This window comes from Nipponia nippon, unplaced genomic scaffold (genome assembly GCF_047370975.1).
Source record: "Nipponia nippon isolate SJK-2023a ecotype South Korea unplaced genomic scaffold, ASM4737097v1 scaffold_5, whole genome shotgun sequence".
Lineage (NCBI taxonomy): Eukaryota > Metazoa > Chordata > Aves > Pelecaniformes > Threskiornithidae > Nipponia > Nipponia nippon.
In genome coordinates, this window is record NW_028262369.1 from 2648411 (window position 1) to 2665950 (window position 17540).

Here is a 17540-nt window from a genome sequence, read left to right on the forward strand (position 1 = left end):
GCCTGATTTGTTTGAATAGTGCATGTTTTCAACTTTGTTTTAGTCAGAATAGCCACATGGCAGTGCATGTTGCCGTAGGAGAAATTTCAGATTAAAGAGGAGGAGGAACTTTTACCAGAAGTGAACTTCAGAAAACAGTAAAACCATTTTTTATGTCTACCAAGAGAAGAACCGGTTGTCTTTTTTTTTTTTTTTTTTTTTTTTTTTTAATTGTTGAGCTATAGAAGAACTGGATTCTGCTATCTGTTGTTTCTAGGCTGGGTGTATATATAATATACGTGCCTTTGACAAGCACATTCACAGTTTTGCTCCCTGTTGTTCGCTGAGTGGTATTTTGGTGTTGGGTATTAATCTTGAGTAAATTTAATAAGATAATGAACTATGTTAATAAGCAAGAATTCTGATACAAGTCTTAAATTGTGTGTGTGTAGTTATGTTACCCGACTCGGTGTTTTGAGGAATCTGTAGTAAGGAAAATTTGTGATGAGAAAAAAACGAAGCAAACTATTTATTTAAACAGATTACCCAGTTGATACTGCTAAGTACCAGATTTAGATACGCTTGCTGATTGTGAATTAAGTCAGCTGAAGATGTTCTCATTCCTTTGCAGTTCTGTGTGTTTTAGCAAACTACTGGTGCTGTTTGTTTCTCTGGTGACTCTCAATCTGTCTGCATCTGCCTGAATGGTTTTAACATGACTTGCAGTTAATTTGCTTCTCATCCTCCGAGTTGTCCGTAGTCGGCTGCCAAGCTGACTGTCTCCTAGCAGACCATGCCTCTGGCAAACACAAGTGGCCAGTCCAAACGATATTCCAAATAATGCTGCTTCCCAGTTTCAGGGGACTCTTAATAACGTTACAGACTTGACCATAGTTGCTTGGTTCTCTGTTGAATAGCTATCACCAAAAGAGCATTTTTACTGAGCAGAGACATATGTGCTTTTATAATAATACAAACAGAAGAAGGATATAAATATATAGAAGCACATAACAGCACAACTCACTGACTCGTAGTAAAATTAAAATATCTGTAACGCAGTTTTGTTTTGAAACATGACCATGCAAAGTGGTACTTCACAGATGAATTTACTCTGATATACCGGAGAGATTTGGTGACTTAAAAAGCTCGCTTACCACAACTATTACTCCTGGCACCTGAAATTGAGTTGTTTTCTGTTTCTGGTATGTGAGTTAAATTTCATTTGCAGTTGTGCAGTGTCATTGAAGATCTTTGAAGCGATAGTCGCTTGGCTCCTATGCTTATGCTTAAGCAGGTACCTGGGTTCAGTTAGGCTCTAGTGCTGCAAGAAACAACCAGCCTTCGTGGGGCAAACCACAACTTGGTTTCCCCTCCTTCTGCTTCCACCTCAGGCAGTTAAAAAGCCTGTCTCTGTTCACTTGCATTGGCTTATCATCCAGCTGACAAAAATGAAATGTTTATGGTATCTTTTCAGAGTAGAATTGCGCCATTATCTTCTGCTGTGGTAACACAACACAAGCGTTAAGGATTTTGTCACTAGCTCTAAATCATATTGGTTTCTGTCTTGTAATTCTTCAATTTTGGGGTTTATTTCTAAGCAGTATATTTGAAAGAAGGTTTTGGAAGTGAACCTAATGGATCCACAAGTTCTTTTGGAAATCACCGATGAAAAGCAAGATTTCCTGTGTTGTTTCAGAAGGTTTATTAAAACGACAAAATAAACTTCCAAGTCCTTATTAACAGATGTGACTGAAATTACTTCTTTCTAGCTTTTAGACTGTTTTCACATACCTTCCTGCTGCTGTTTGCAGTTTGTTTTTTTTTTTAATACACAGGTAAAAAATTACTCAGATGCTGAGAGGGAGGAAAGCCTGCCAGCTTAGGTGTTGGTGTGTAGAAGTTACGAAATGCCTGGTTACTTCAGTCAGAAGGAAATGTCTTTGTTGTAGTAATTTTCCTAATAGAGTCCGATCATGCATATAGATACTATTGCACAGGAGCATTTCTGATGACAAGACCTTTTAGCAGGTCTCAAAATTTCTCCTTACTTCAAAGATAAACTTAATATTTGTACTTGAAAATGAGCTGTGATTATATTGGGAGTCCTGTACTTGGAAGGACATAGAGAAATGTGTTGGAACACCTGGTATTATGGTCTGAAAACTAAATGCTGGTGGTCTGTTTTCTTAGAAAAAAGGCAATGCAGGAAACGTGGAAAATTATGTATAGCACGATATACTCTGTCAACCTACCTAAGAAACGGATCGGGAGCGGAGAAGCAGTGAGGGGAGGCGATTCTCCATCTGTGGCTTCCACAAGTGAAAGTACAGAAGGGACAGGTTCTTCCGTCGGACAAAAAATAACATCGTGTTTGAAAGTTGCACTTGGGAATTTTGAAATCCCCTCGCTTAGCTAGAGGGTTGAAATTTCAATACAAGAGGCTACACAGGGCATGCCCAAGTCTACTTTATAGCAGGCAGGCTATTTTTAACCTTTTTAAAAAAAGATTAGCTTTTAAACTAGACAAACTGTTTCGATAAACACTTCCCACTCCATCTCAAAAAAACCAAAAACAAAAAAACAACCAAAAAAAAAACCAACCAAAAAAACCCAAACCAAACTTAATTCTTAGTGCCACAGTTGCTAGTTTACTTTGTGGGGCTGAGTAAAAGTAATGGCAAAATATAATAGCTTTTTCCTTTCTTCTTGTGAATGTTCAGAAGAAATACCTGTTGTTTTCTGTTTGGAAGCCTAAGGCAGTTTGTGTCGATAGACAGTTTGCTGCACCTTTGTCCATTGGCTGTGAATGGCACATACTTATTTCTCCTCCTCGTCCTTGCCGCTTCAGTAAAGAGTATTTACTCCAGAAATTGCTGTGACCTGGGGGAAGTGGCACACTAAGCTTATTGTTTGTGTTTTAACTCTTTATACGTAATCCAAGCAATGGCTTTAATTTTAAGGCCAGAAATACTTTGTAGAATTGAGATTTAGGTGAATGAGGACTTCAGATGATTTTTGAACTCCTGATGCTACGAGAACTAGCTCTAAGTAGCACCTGGAAATGTTAGTACGTACGTGTTCTGAAGATGCTCAAGCCCCAAAGTGATAGTGGTATCCTTTGGTACGCACGCGTACGAATCTGCTTTAGGTTTGGCAAACAAAAAGCATGCTGTGCCATAAAAAGGATTCAGTAGCGCCTTTGTTTTAGAATGAATCATAATGAAAATACAGCACGTTAAATATAGGAACATCCTTGCCAAAAGGACCTGTGTAAGAAATGGACTTCTAGAAGAGGATAGTAAATAGATTATTTAGCAGTCTCTTGAGAGATGCTGCTGTTCTGGGGTGGAAAGGTTTTGTGTTTTCAGAGTGACTGCAGTATAATGCTGTCCCATCTGTAGGGTATTCTTTTTTTTACAGGGATTTTTAAAAACAAACAAGAAACAAGTGCCCTTTGAAACATTTTTGGCAAATTGACCAAATTAAATAACTACCTTTACGATGGGAGGATCTTTGTGCCCTGGAAGTGGAAAAGTATTGGAACGCCGTGAGTCGAAGATGGGATTTCACTCTTGGAATGAGCTGTGTTTGCTTCTGTAGTCTGATATTGGGCATCTCAGGTTAAAATACGTTTCTGGGTAGTACTGTGTGCAGGCTGCTTTCAGCGAGACGCATGTGTGTACAGGCCTAGTTTGTTCCCGGCCTTCAACTTTAAGCACGTGTCTAAAGACACAAGTCGGGTCTTACCTGGTGTAAAAACCTATTGAGAAGTCTCTTGGTAGTTTCACGTGAATTGTTAAATCTTTGAGGAGAGCATGTTTCTACAGAAGAACTGGAGATTTCAAGGTAGCTCTTCAAGTCAATGTGGTGTTTCAAAATAAACATATTTGGCTCTTAGTTACTTAAAAACTATTTCAACAGTGTAAATTATTTATAGTTATGTTTCTCCTTAGTTAATGGCAGGCTATGATATTTTTGCTAAGTGGTTGTTTTGAGTAAACTGTATTGATTTTTTTTTTTCCTTTTAATGTATTTAATGTAACCTGTAATGTAAATTTGTTTCATGTCTATTTGACACCCCCACCCCCAGATTGAAATAGAATAATTACATCTTTTAGAAGCACAGTCTCTTCCTTCAGTGTGTCCGCTTTTCCTTTCGGATTCCTGTCTGCCAGGGAGAATACCTACTGAAAAGAAAGGAAACAGAATACCTCTTCACTATATTTTTGAGACACTTTCCTGTTGCTGTTACTCTGTAGAGCTACTATTGCCTTTTCCCCACCTCTGTAGAATAGCACATCCCACAGAGTGCCTGATAATGTATCTTTGGCCAGCTTCTGGGAGATAAATGGGAAAGAATGTCTTAAACAGTGCTACTGTTTTTCTTACCAAACCAGTCGATTCCTTATAATACTAAATTTTTGGAGCATGACGTGCTCTCCTTTTACTTGGCCGTCTCCAGCCAACTATAGGAACTTTAGAACTGCTGCGGTGCCGGCAGACTCATCTGTAAATTCTTTTGTGGCCTGTTGGGTACGTTTCAAAAGGCTAATATGTACGATACAGAAAAGAAAGGAGGAAGCACGGACGTTGTGTTGGGATTTGCTGTTGGTTTAGAAACCTGCGTTTAGCTTAATGAATGAAGTATAGGAATGGGGGGAGGACGGGGATATTTGAGTTGAGATCCTGTATGATAAAATTCTGTTGCGATGTGACTATAAATGTGTTTTAGTACATGCTGATGCTTCTTCTGGAAGTAACTCATAAAGATTTTGGCCTGTGAATATACAACCAAGTATCTGTAGAGGTGTGTCTTAACTGAATTTCAGTCTTTCGAAATCCTCTTTTTAAGTATTGTTGAATTACTCTTTGTGTCCAACCTAGATTTTCTTGATGAAACAAACCTTTGAAACATCTTTAGTTAATTTTGTGGTTCTGTTTAACTTTCTGTTCTTATGTAGTAAGAATAGTTCTTGTTTATCTGAAGGAAGCCACTTTTTCTGCTTGGCACTCACAAAAGCTCTTCAAGCAATTGGAATACGTTGATCAATTGGGGCTAATTACCCATAAGAGCTTTGAAGTTTTTATTTGCAGAAGTTATGCTCATTACAAAGCCAGCCTTCTGAGCTTTATTTTTGATTCGTAAGTACAACAGTGATGCTCAGTGCAGAAATTACTTTGATTCTTCCTGTACTATATTCCGTTATCACTCAGGCTTGTGCATGGTTTTGGAGACATTTTCTTTCTTAAGGCATGTACACAGTGCAAGCACATGATTATTTTCCTTTTTTTCCTGGAAAAGGTTAATTTCTAGTTAAATGTATTAAAAAGAGTTTGTTCTCTGTATATCCAGTCTTTGTAAAGAGCGTTTTCCCACGAAATTCTGTCTTTCGTCTTTCAGTAATTATGCAGAAGTGTTTGTACATTTTTTAAGTGGTCTTGTTGCCTTGGAATACTTAAATTTGTCTTTGACCTCTGTGAAATGCTTGGAAGAGAATTTCAAATCTTATTATGTGGTAATAAAACACCTGGCTTCCTCTTAATGGGATTTTAAAAATTTTATTTCTAGCTTTACCAAATCTTTCATCCTGTAATGAAGGGTGAAGTAAATTACAATTATTCCTGGGCATTTGAGTATTTTTCTTTGAGTTCGTTTACTACTGAAGAGCAAGACTCTCCAAATGCTTCATGACTCTGTTGCGGTGGGCTTTTGTTACAGCAGTTAGCTTAAAGAGGTAGGAGAGCGGAGACGTTCAGCACAAGGCTTCCTCTGAACGCTGCAAGCCAGATCGTGATTTAATTCTCAAAACTGATTCTGGGAATGTTACTCTTTTCGAGGCATTCTTGTTACTCACTGACTTTAAAAGTGAGTATTTTCAAATTAGTATTTTTGTCAAACTGCCAAACCTGTAGATTGGCTCAGGTGAGGAGCTCTCACCTCAGCTGAGATAATGGGATTGCCACCATTCTTGCATTGAAATGGAATTCACTTTTTTTTTTTTTTTGGTAACGCCACTGGCTTTCTGCCATAAAATGATTAATCTTTTCCTTGCTTCTCCATCTGTCCCTTTGGCATATACATTCCAAGCACCATGGTGACTTTCTTTTGGAACACGTTACTATAGGATGAAATAGTAATTAGTAGAGACTTACTTTTTTTTTTTTTGTCAGTAAACAGATACAAGATGATGCCAGCATAGTAAAGAAAGCCTGTCTTTCCCACTTCACAAATGAACATAAATTCCTAATGGACTTATCTTTTACACTTCTCGGAGAGCCTTAATCGGTTAGGTGGACCTTGCTTCGTGTTAGAGATTTGTGTTTCATGCCAGAGAGAGATAAGAGTCCAAAGTGCAAAGTCCTCGGCGTGGGCCTGGCTGGAAAGCTGCTCTTTTCTACTAGGCGTGCAAGCAGAGCTGCTGATGTGAGTCGTGGCAGTAGCACACGGGGACTGAGGAGGGATTAACTCCCGGTGGTTGATGCCAGATCATAGTAGCTCTGGAACTGGTGTATGTTAAACTTCTCTGGGAACCGGTGGTGAAGCGGTGCAGGTGGCAAAGCATAAGTCTCAGTCGCTCGCTGATTTACTGCTCTGCAAAGCAGAAATAAGCCTTTTGAAAGCAGTTCTGTCCTCTTTTGCTGTTGCTTACGAACAGTATTAAAAGCAGCTGAATTGTCGATCAGTCTGAATGTTCCTCCGTTGCTCAGAGCAGATCTACTCTTGCATTCACAGTACTTTGTATACTCTAATTGATAATTTGTGATCACCGGAGACACGCGACTGCTTGATTTCCTTGTCTTGAGAGAAAGATGAGAAGGATCAAAAGGGAAGAAAGTTAAAACCATTCAAGCCAAGCAAAATGACACACTGGGTAGCAAAATCATTTCAGTGGATGGGAAGAGAGAAGGGGGACAAAATGCTGAGTTTTTAACCAAGTTGCGTGTCAAAAGCTCAGATTTGAGGTAGGTGTAGTAATTTGATGACAAGGGATTTGAAGGTTTAGTCCAATAACGGACTATTAAGTGACTGGGTTTGGTGAGGCCCATAAAAGAGGAAAGTAAAGGGTGCATGGGATTGCATGGCTTGGTGGCAGCAAGTTCCGAAGAAGTTCTGAATCATCCCTGTCCGGTCATGCCTTGCGACAGTGACGGCTTGGAGGCAGGAGCAGTATTCCCTTTCTGTGTACCCAATCATTCTGTTCATGCCAAACCCAAAAGATTCTTCTTGGATCTGTGAGTCATAGTGGGAAGTGCAGAATTTCCGTTTCCTGCCAGCTTGCTCTTTTTTTTTTAAAAAAAAAAAAAAAAAGAAAAAAGAGAGAGGGGGAAAGTGTCCCTAACATATCGGTGATGTAATAGGGGATTTTGGATGAAGCATGTGAGATGCTGAGTAGCGATGGCTCCAGAAGGGCTGGTTTATTTATGCACAGTTGCTCTGTCAACCTAAGGCTATCGATTTATGGTATAACCCTAAAGTTACAGCTCAGGCGTTCAGAAAACGGAATCATAGTTTATAGGTAGCTTTTGAAAGGCAGAACTAGTTATTGCATTTAGCATGTTATTTCAGTGATACAACAGGAGGAATCAGGGGGAACGTCCTTCCTTGCAAATACAAGGGATTTAGAAGAAAATGAGTAGTGAGTGACAAAAGTGTCTTACTAGAGCAATTTATGCTGTTGAACAGGCAAGCTCTCGGGTACGCAACTCTTCAACACTACTGTTAGTTTGTGAAGATCTGGCCTTTTATCAAAACAGATCATATCTAGGATGCCTCTGTTGTCTCTGTTCTTTCCTTAATTATGACATGCGTGTTCTGTTCTCTGAAATAAATTATTAATCTGGGGCTTACAGTTAAATTGATTTTTAGCTTTGTACCATAGACTAAGTCCAGAATAGTATAAGGATAGTGGTGGCTTACTAAAAGGCTGTCTTTGTGTCTTCCTCCTCTAACTATTTTGTCAGGCTCAGAGGTATGAGAACAGTTTGGTGGGGAAAAAAAGGCTCTGACCTTCCTATTTTTCTATTGCCAAAACAGATCTGAGAGTAGCATAACCAGTAGATGGGCTGTGTCTCCCCAGGCGGCCACTACAGAGGCTGTAGTTCTTCACAGCACCCCTCCCCAAGGGTCTTCTAAACCATTTCCAGCTGCGCTTTCAGCTCCCTCCCCTGTCCTCAGATAATCTTTCTGGGCAAAACCGGCAGTGATGGTGGCTGGTTCGGAGCCCTGGATACGCTGTCTGCTGCTGAACACAGTGGGTCATGGCAGAGGTCTCGGTGCCTTTTCTTCGTGGAGGTGTTAATCTGAGTGTCGTAATCTACCTGTCCGTCTCTCTACTCAGCAATCTTAGGAACTTAATTACCCGTGAGACCCAACATGGGTCAAATTGACCAGGGATTTCCAAAGTGATTAGAGAAAAATTGATTTGCAGAAGGGGGAGGAGATGGGATGCTGATAGTCACAGCGCTATTGCTTAAGCCCAGCTTCCTTAGGATACCTAGCTAACAACATAACTGGTTTTGTGATCCCGCAATCAATGTCAGTCTGAAGAGGCAACTTGGTTGCTGCTGGATTGAGTGAATGAATGAAATTGTCTTGCAGTCCACTCTGTCTCTGATCTGGTGTCGTTAGAAGAGCAATCCTCTGAAGTTGCACTTAGCCGTGCTCAGTCTAACGCGGTTCTGAGGTGCAGAGGAGGGTACAATAGTTCGATGCAGTTTTTGGCTTCTGTTCTGCACCTCTGCTTTCCTGGACTTTGATACTTGTCTCTGAGTTTGGTTAATGGACTTGGCAGCTTGGTCGAGGTTTTAGATCATTTTTGCTTCCTGAGATAACTTTTTCTTCTCGCCTTTCTGTATTGTCTCTAGACAAGCAGAAGGGAACTGCTAATTCCCTTTCTATTATTAGGTTCCATTTTATAAAGAAGTAAGCATATAAAAATGACAGTGATACAAAGTCAGATGTGATACCTCTGATTACAGGCCTGATGGCTTTTGTGAATTAATTCCTGTTGATGAGTAGAAGCACACAGTATTTAATAGAAGATTAAAATAATCTTAATTTCAGTGGTATTTGGTCACTTTTTTCTGTTTTTGCTTTGAAGCTCTAGAGCTTCAGCTCTTACCTGTTGATACATCTTTGCTAAATAGAAAATACTTGGGTTATCGCCTTTCTATTCCCAAAATCGGTACTTTAGGATTGCTTCAGTCCTTGCCTTAATAAGATAAGCAAATTAATAGGCTTAAATAGTAAGATAAATAAATTAGGCTATTAGACTGCAATTAGGCTGTCTGTTGCAGCCATGCCTTTTAGCCCTTTGAATAGTTCTGGAGGCCTCTCTGAACCCCGTCGTTTTTACATATCATTTCTGAAGAATCAATACAGCGTGATCATCGTCATTACAGTAGCCTTCACATCAAGCCAAACGTGTAAAGATATTGCTTTACACTTACCCAGCCGTCTTTTCATACCTCCTGTCGTCATGTTGAGAGCTCAGATTTGTCGTTCAAGCACTTTGCAGATTCACAGCTTTCAGATTCCAGCCAAGCTTGTCTAGCTTGCTTCCTTTCTTTCTAGGACTGTTTTCTAGTTAAAAATCTAGTAGGTACTGAACTGAATATTAACGATAACTATTTTTAGTTTACAGGATAGGATCATAATCAGATTACTTCAGCCAGGCTCATTTTCCACCGAAGCCGTGCTGCTTTGAGTTCTGTGATTCTCATATCGACCTTTCAGTATTTGTTCTGCTGTCAGGCTAGTCCACATCTGGTGGGTTTGTTTTGTTTTGTTTATAAATACTTGGCCAGAGTAGCCTTCTTCCATTTTTGTACAGATGAGCCAGTACTTCAAAACTTAATGAAAATCAACATTTAACTTAGACATAAGTTCTTTTTTCTGGATTAATCTGTCTGGACCAATTAATTTAAAAAAAATGTATAGCGTTAGCTCTATGTAGGCCGCGGTGGTGCAAGATACAAAACCCGGAGCGTTCTCAGAGGTAGGTGCTGCTCCTTGGCGTGTGCCTGCCAATGAGGGTGCTTTCTCTTTTGCAGGAGCACTGATAGTGAACTCGGTCTGCCCTGCCAGACCTTTTATTAAGCTTGGAATCCCTGGAGTGAGAGGTGGGTTGGGGCAAGAGAGGAGAGCAGAGTTTCGCAAGGAAAATGGGTAACAAGGAGCAGAACTGTATGCAGTTCTGTGGTTTATGATGGCACATTGGAGGGGAAGCTAAAAAAGAGATTGTGAATAGGAAATTAGGTGCTTGAAACAGTGAATGGTTTTTTGCAGCATGTTGTATTGGTTGCATGTCCTTGGGAGCCTCAGAGGAATATGTGGTAATGAAGTAACCCTGACTGCTTGAGTGAGAGAACTGGCTGTAGCGATAGAGGTGAAGGGACAGGTAATAAAAACTTAGAGTAGGAGGAAAGGCCAGGATTTATTTATGGCCTGGACGCTTCATGTACAAAGAGGGAGTAGCTCCTTGATGCTGGGCTCGAGGAAGGAGTGCTGTGGCATGTCAGCAGTGATAAAGAAGGGAGGAAAAGAGTAAGCTTTAAAAATAGAAGAAATGGCAGCGTATGAAAATCCGGTCTGGTCCTAAGGTATCTTTTAAATTAGATTGGTGAACTTCTCATTTCTGCCATATCAACTCCGAGTTGCACCTTATATAGATTCGGTCACAGACTTGATCTATAATATCTGTGAAACTCCAGGAACTGGAGGAAATGGAATTGCTCTTCTGCTCTGAAAATAACTAAAAAGCAAACCAAAGAGAAGTACCTCCCACACCTGCTGCTCAAAACGTTGCAGCGTGAGATGTCTTGTGTAGTCCAAGTCAGCTAAACAGAGGTTTTAAGTTTTTTGTTTTTTCAGCTTGGAAGTTTGTACATTCCTTGGTTTGCGAGGGTAGAGCGAAATACCCTGTTTCCTATCCACACTCAGTAATGGGTTCCAGTATCTTAGAGAGTTGCCATAGTGATAAAAAAGGGAACAGAATCTGCTTGTCTTTCTGGGATAGCAGAATTATTAAATTAAATGCATCCTTTCCATTAAAGGAGAGTAGCATTATCATATTTCTGAGAAGAAAGGTTTTAGAGTAGAAATAACGTGTTTAAGCTGGTGTCCTGCGTTAATCATGTTACTTCTTCAGGCACTTCTGGCCTTGACTTGCAGTTCTGTGCTGGGGTGGTTTATAGCACCCCTGCATCTCCCCCATTGCAAGTGACGGAACAGATGCATAGAAAACACCTTGCTTGTGAAAAAGTCCGCTTTACTCCATCAGAAGTCACTGCAGTTGTGACCACAAAGAACTGGGCAAGAAGCAAGAGTTGCCCAAAATTGTAACACAGAGACAGGAGTATAAAACGTGAGGAGCCAGAGGATGAGGTGGGATGAAGGAGCACAGAGAACGTGGCCTGCAGAAAATGGTGGTTGCATCAGGTAGAGAAGAAAGGAGATGACCTGCGAGTTGAACGAACTGATAGAGAAGGCAACGGGGAGGGAACATCCTTAAGCTTAAAACAAAATGGGAGCAAACTGCAGCAAAAACTGGGTTTTTGGAGAGAAGCTGTGTGCTTTTGTTGTAATGGAAACGCACCAGCTACCACGCTGATAGGTTGAAGCTGGAGTAGCCCTGTGATACACATTCCTTGCAGGTGGAAAAAGAAACAACTCACACTGGATTGCCTTTTTCTTTTGTTGCTTTCGGGAAACTAAACTGAACAAACTTTAAGCAAAATGCAAGTCTTTGGCTCAGAGTCCCAGATGAAAACGACCATTCTTAGCAGGCTGCTAACTCCCATGCTCTTGCTGGTTTATCTTCTTTCATGACTCGTAATTACCTAGTAATCTTCCCCTGAACTACCTAATTTGGGATCAGAGTTCTGTTTCAGAAATATAAAAACAAAGGTCTTCTGAGTATCTGCCTTCCCCCACCTGCCCCCTCATTTCACATAGGAAAAAACCTGGGGGCAGAGGCAGGAGCGGGAGCGCTTGAGTCTTCTGACTCGTTTGCTTTGGAGCCGCTGGTTTCAGTTTGCAGAATGAATAAGCAGTGTAAAATCTTCACTACATGTAGGCTCAATCATCTGATCGTATTTGCCAGTTGTTGTTTGAAATTTCAATTAGCAGGGGTTTAGATAAAGTTTTACGGAAGGTCACCTGATCCGCATGTTCAGGTAATAAACCAGGAAATAGCAGTTAATGCCTTACGCTCTCGGATGTCTTTCGGTGTTTGATATGCAGGGGATCTGCCCCATTCTTCCTTTTCTTCCACCTCCTATTCGTTGCCTTTCTGCTGGTGAGGAGCTGTGAGTGGTTTGCTTTGCTGGAGTCCCTACCTGGCTGCGTTTGCTGGAGGTGGTTGCTGCTGGAATAAACGCCGAGCTGCTCCGTAGGTTACCGATAACAGCTCCGCAATGCTGTTGATCTTAAGGCTGTTTGGCAGCGGGTTGTTCTGCCTCTCAAACTCCTCGTCAATCGCAGCCTTGGTTGAAAACTTATAAATAAATACGAGTTCATTAGAGCAGTTCTTGCGTTGCGTTGTGCACGTCTCCTAGTCTCTGGAAATCACAGTAAGATTTACTCCTCTGAGGCAAAACTGAGTTTAAAAAAAACTTGAAACTATGCACATCTATGAGCTTTAATAAACATCTTGTGTATGGTCCCTTCTGATTTTTGCCTCCATATTTACTTGAGGGATTGCCACATAAGAAAGATAGGTCTTTGCACCTTTTCAGATTATGTTTTTTTAAAGATAGACTTCAAACAAACAAAAACGTCTTTGGCAGTTTGTTTCAGTGGCAGTAATTTACAAAAATTAAGTGTAGGGTAAAGGGCATGTCTAATGTTTTACAATGTTATCAAACTATCTGCCTTTTTTTTTTTTTTTTTTAAATTGTAGACTGGTGTAACTCTTTAGCCTTAAGTTCCTTTCACTTCTTGAAGCACAGCTTTAGACATTGAAATACCCTGTGGCAGAGAGCAGGTTTAAAAAAATACAAGGTTTCAAATGGAAGCTGCTCTGCTTCCAGCTTGATTTCAAAGAACAGCAAGGCATTTCTTAAAATTTCAATCAAATATCTATCACTTAATGACCACCTAGAAAAGGAAGAATTACACTCATCGTATTAAGCACCCAGTTTGGAAGACTTGAAAGGTTGCTTTGTTGTGGTACTGAGTTGTGATAAGTTTAATAACAAGATCTGTTGAAAAGGAAATATTAAAATATGATAAACCAGCTGTGTGGTACCTGTTAGGATTGCAGTTCCTTGGTGCTTTTGGGTTGTTCTAATGGCTTAGAGATTAAACAAACTTCAAATGAAATCTTCTGTTCTTTGTCTTTTGAGACCAAAATGTACTATTTTTCCTAAAAATCTCTATATAAACATTTTTCCTTTAAAAAAAGTTAATCTTTCCTGATAATGAAATGAGATTAACACCTCTCTGTTTCTTATGCAGAAAGAAATTAAATTTGGTGTAAAATTTGCTTAGCATTCTCACTGCCTAAAGAAAACCTCTTATGCTTTTTGAAAATTCAGCTGTGTGTAAGATGCTGCCAGAGGCTTATACCATTACGCTGCACGAGCTCAGCACGGCGTTAGGCAGCTTCGTTGCCTGCGCCGAATCTTTTCCGTCTCCTCCCCGGTGGCTGCGTGTGCTCCAGCCTCAAGCTGCAGGGTCGAGGCAGGGCTTTGCTTGCGCTGTCTCCTGCCGGCTGCTGTGGCCCACGTAGGGCCGTGGAAGTAGTGGAAATACTTTCATGTGCGTGCAGCATTTCTTTCTCCGAATTCGGACTCACCCCTGTGCTTTTACAGTGGTGGTGGAGGCCGTGGGGCTCGTAGGAAGTTGTAGCATAGTGGTGGTTGCCAGAATAGTCAATATATTATTAAATTTAAAAAAAAAAACCTCCACCAAACCTGCAAGCAAGTTCAAAGAAGGCTAGAAGGGCCGAGTCCTTCTGCAGACAAATGAAGTTTGTAGTTGGGGATTTAGACACAAGGGGAAACTGAGTAACAGCCAAACAGCTAATGTTCCTGTTTCTGGCTTCTGAAGGGTTTAAGTAGTCAGTCATAAGCTACTTTCTCAGAATCTCACTTTTGGTTTCAGAAATTGTCTTCACTGTTAATCTGATAGACCATCGTAGTATTAATGAGTAGCTGTAGATATCAGACGATCCTTTCTCATACCTTGTCTGAAATAGGGGGTTAAGATGAGTGGTTATGTTTATTAAATACTTCGCTATAAATTCTTCAGAGAAAAGCTGCCAAAATCCATGTTGTAATAAATAATAATTAAAAAAACTACTTTCTTTGAACATACAGTCCTACAAAACAAACACAGAAGTACAGAAAATAAAATTCTTGATATTTGTGCAATGTGATAGTAGCCAGTACCACTTTTCTTTAAAAGCAGTCTTTATTACTGAGCTTTTAATGCTGTTAAGCAATTAGTGTTTTTTGATCTTACATGCTATTTGAATTATTCAGCTTTACTCTAGAACACAGCACATACGTGATAACATCTTACATTGCCAAGTAACAGCTTTTTTTTTTTGGTTGTTTTTTTTTTGTTTTAATGTGTATATAGTGGGTCCGATTCTTCTGTAAAGATATAACATTTTGTACAGTGGAAAAAGGCCTGAATGTGGCAACAGTCACTCTGCAGGATGCAGGTTAAGGGAGTATTTCTTAACGTAAAGCTACTTCGAGTGCAGCTGGGCCAGCTGTCTGAAACCCAGTGTCCAAAGTACGCTGACAAAGGGGACAAGGCACAGTCAAATTGTGTTTATTGGACTCTGCCCTGATATAATTTACTGCTCTTAACCCGTGCTTCATCAACTGGTCATGCAGTCTGATTCCTGTAAGCATGAAAAAGCAATCACTGAGCAATTCCTTGTTATAAGGCTGTTAACGCTGATAAGCTGACGCATGCGGTCCCTCTTCCAGACACGGGAATAGTCCTTCTGAATCCCTGCTGGTAAGGGAAGTGAAAAGACCAGGACCATGGAAAACCAGCGTGTTGTGTAAGGAAGGGCTGGAAAGGTCAAAGGAAGGGGAAAATAGGATTTAATATTTCAAATAAAGGCTCACTCCGTGGCTGGATTTATATTTAAGATGTTTTGACAGGTCTTATAAAGTCATCTAGAAATCTCCCGGGGTGGGGGGGGGGCGCAGACACGATCTGTCGACTTTTCTTTCCTCTTTGTTTGGAGGGGGGAAGGAAGGTCCTAGTCTTAGTCATCCTCTTTGAAAGAAGTAAATTCCTGCTAAAATGTCTTTTCAGGACCTTTTGTCCAGCATAATATTAACTGGCTCAAGCAATAGAGATTTCGCCACTTCTCTTGGGAGACTGTTCTCCAGGCGAAATGGCTCTTTGGATGGACAGTGTTCTCTTTACTCATTCAGGGGGAGTTGTATTTCTGCTTGCTATTCTTAAGGAGTTTTGGGGGTGTAATTTGTCAAGGATGTCAGCCTTGGATAGATGTCCTTTCGTTCAGACATTTTCCCTCAAGTACCAAAACATAGGTAGATAAGCATTTGCTAGATGCCTCTATGTATTCCCCTCCCTTCCCATCTAGTCTATGTACAAAGTCATGCTCTGTGCACAGAATGCACAAAGTGTTACAGGATTCGAGGTTTGTTTGGTTTTCGAAAGTTTTTGCGGTGTTGGAAAAAGTAATTTCTGTCAATGCAGACTGGGAAGGCTAATCTTGTTTTCTCCTTTGCATTTGCAGAATGATTTTGTAAGTTGAATTGGAAGACTTCAGACACACAAAGCTGTGTAAATTTGTAAAGGTGTTTTTTTTTTTTAAAGTTAATTTAAATTCGATTAAAGTTGTGGAATTGAGAATTTAATATTGAGAAACTTAAACTGGAATTAGGTCCCTGTGAATGCAAAGATGGAGGTTTGACGTATGTTTTCTTTTTTTTTTTAATGTCCCTTCAGAATCGAGGAGATTATAATAATTTCATTCATTCTTTTCCAGATGGGAATGACAGGTAACACTAGTCCCTTTGGGCAGCCTTTCAGTCAAACTGGAGGGCAGCAGATGGGAGCTACAGGAGTGAATCCTCAGTTACCAAACAAGCCAGGCATGGCGAATAGTCTGTCTCCCTTTCCTGCCGACATCAAGAGTACTCCCGTCACCAGTGTGCCAAATATGGTGAGTTTTACCTGCCTATTTCCCTTATTTATTATGTCTTGATAGTGCATTCTAAATTCTTGGGTGATTCTTGGCTTCTGCAGCGTTACTGGACTACTTCTCTGTCATTTAAACATCAGAGTTGCCCCGTGGTTCCTCACTACCACTGTGCAGTGCGTGTAGAAAGTTTGTGTACATTTTTATGCAATAATTTAACTTCCTAAGCAATCACAGTGTTCTGTTATAAGAATTGCATTACATCCTTTCATTCTTTGTCTGGTACATTTAGTTCCAAACCAGATGAAAACGTCTTCTCTGTAAGTGCTGTTTGTAGGTTTAAATTCCTAAATCAATTAGAATGTGCTGTAAACATCATCGGCTTCCTGAAACCGAGTTGTACCTTTCATATCCTTTGAATCTAATGTGGTAAACACACCACATGCTTCTCAGTTTATATTGTGCATGACTTGCAGCTCACAAACTTAGGAGAATAGTTCTTACTAGGATACCTTGCCCAAGTTTGTAGTATTCTGTTTACTAGAGTTTTCTTTTTGAAGTGGAATTAAATATTCCCATTTGTCTCAGTATGTCTGCGTATTAATCAAACTGCTTGTGGCGTTTCTATGGAAACTCCAGCTTGTTGCATTTTATATTCTTATACATGATAGCAGTTACTATAGAAACTTGTAAAACCTTCCATAAGATGCAAATTGCTTATTTTTTTTAATTTAACTAGAAATCCAGCTATTTTTTGGCACAAGCAATGCTTGTCCTTCCATCAGTGAGTTTGTTACCTGCCTGTCACTAATAAGGCTATACATGAGAGGGAACAGGATGTAATAAACTTCCTCTTTTCTCCTGATTTTAGAGGACCACTTCCTAATTTTCCTTTAGTTACACTGTGCAATCTTTGTTTAATACCATCTGTCATTTACTGTTTATGATTATGGAAAGGAGCTGCTGCCGAGGATTAAGACCATGTTCAGAATACCACTTGCACTCACGAGAATATTTGTAAAAGACAATTTGCTGCATGACTATTTTAATTTTGTTCTTAAAATACTTGGATCAGGTATAAAGCAAATGAATTATTGCCCTGATTCTGTAGAGAACCTGCAAATCTGCCCAGGGTGCTTTATTCATTTCAGGGACTGGATGATTCTGAAGCCTAATTTTGTGCTCATTTAAAAGTCAGGTTTTGGGAAGCCTAAATCTTAATGGACTTGCTTACTAGTATAGGATGTAATGGCAGATATTCAGATGGAATAAAAAAGGCATTTGCAATCAAGGCTTGCCTAGTGGTGGAGGAGGAAGTAAAAGAAAAAACTCTGTTTCCTTTCTCCTGTCTTGTCCAAGAGGCAGAGGAAAGTAAGGGAAACTTACTTTCCCTGTACTATCAATTGTAGTTTCTTTAAAATG

General features: G+C 40.0%; 1 protein-coding gene across 7 annotated transcripts in view; it reads left to right on the forward strand.

Moving 5' to 3' along the window:
- The window catches only part of CREBBP (CREB binding lysine acetyltransferase), a 98192-nt gene that overhangs the window by 21528 nt on the left and 59124 nt on the right, over nucleotides 1-17540 (forward strand). For all 7 annotated transcript variants that reach the window (XM_087730472.1, XM_087730475.1, XM_087730478.1 and 4 more), the window contains one exon: nucleotides 15966-16142. In XM_087730472.1, the coding sequence (XP_087586598.1) occupies nucleotides 15966-16142 (177 nt within the window). The remainder of the gene's footprint in view (nucleotides 1-15965; nucleotides 16143-17540) is intronic.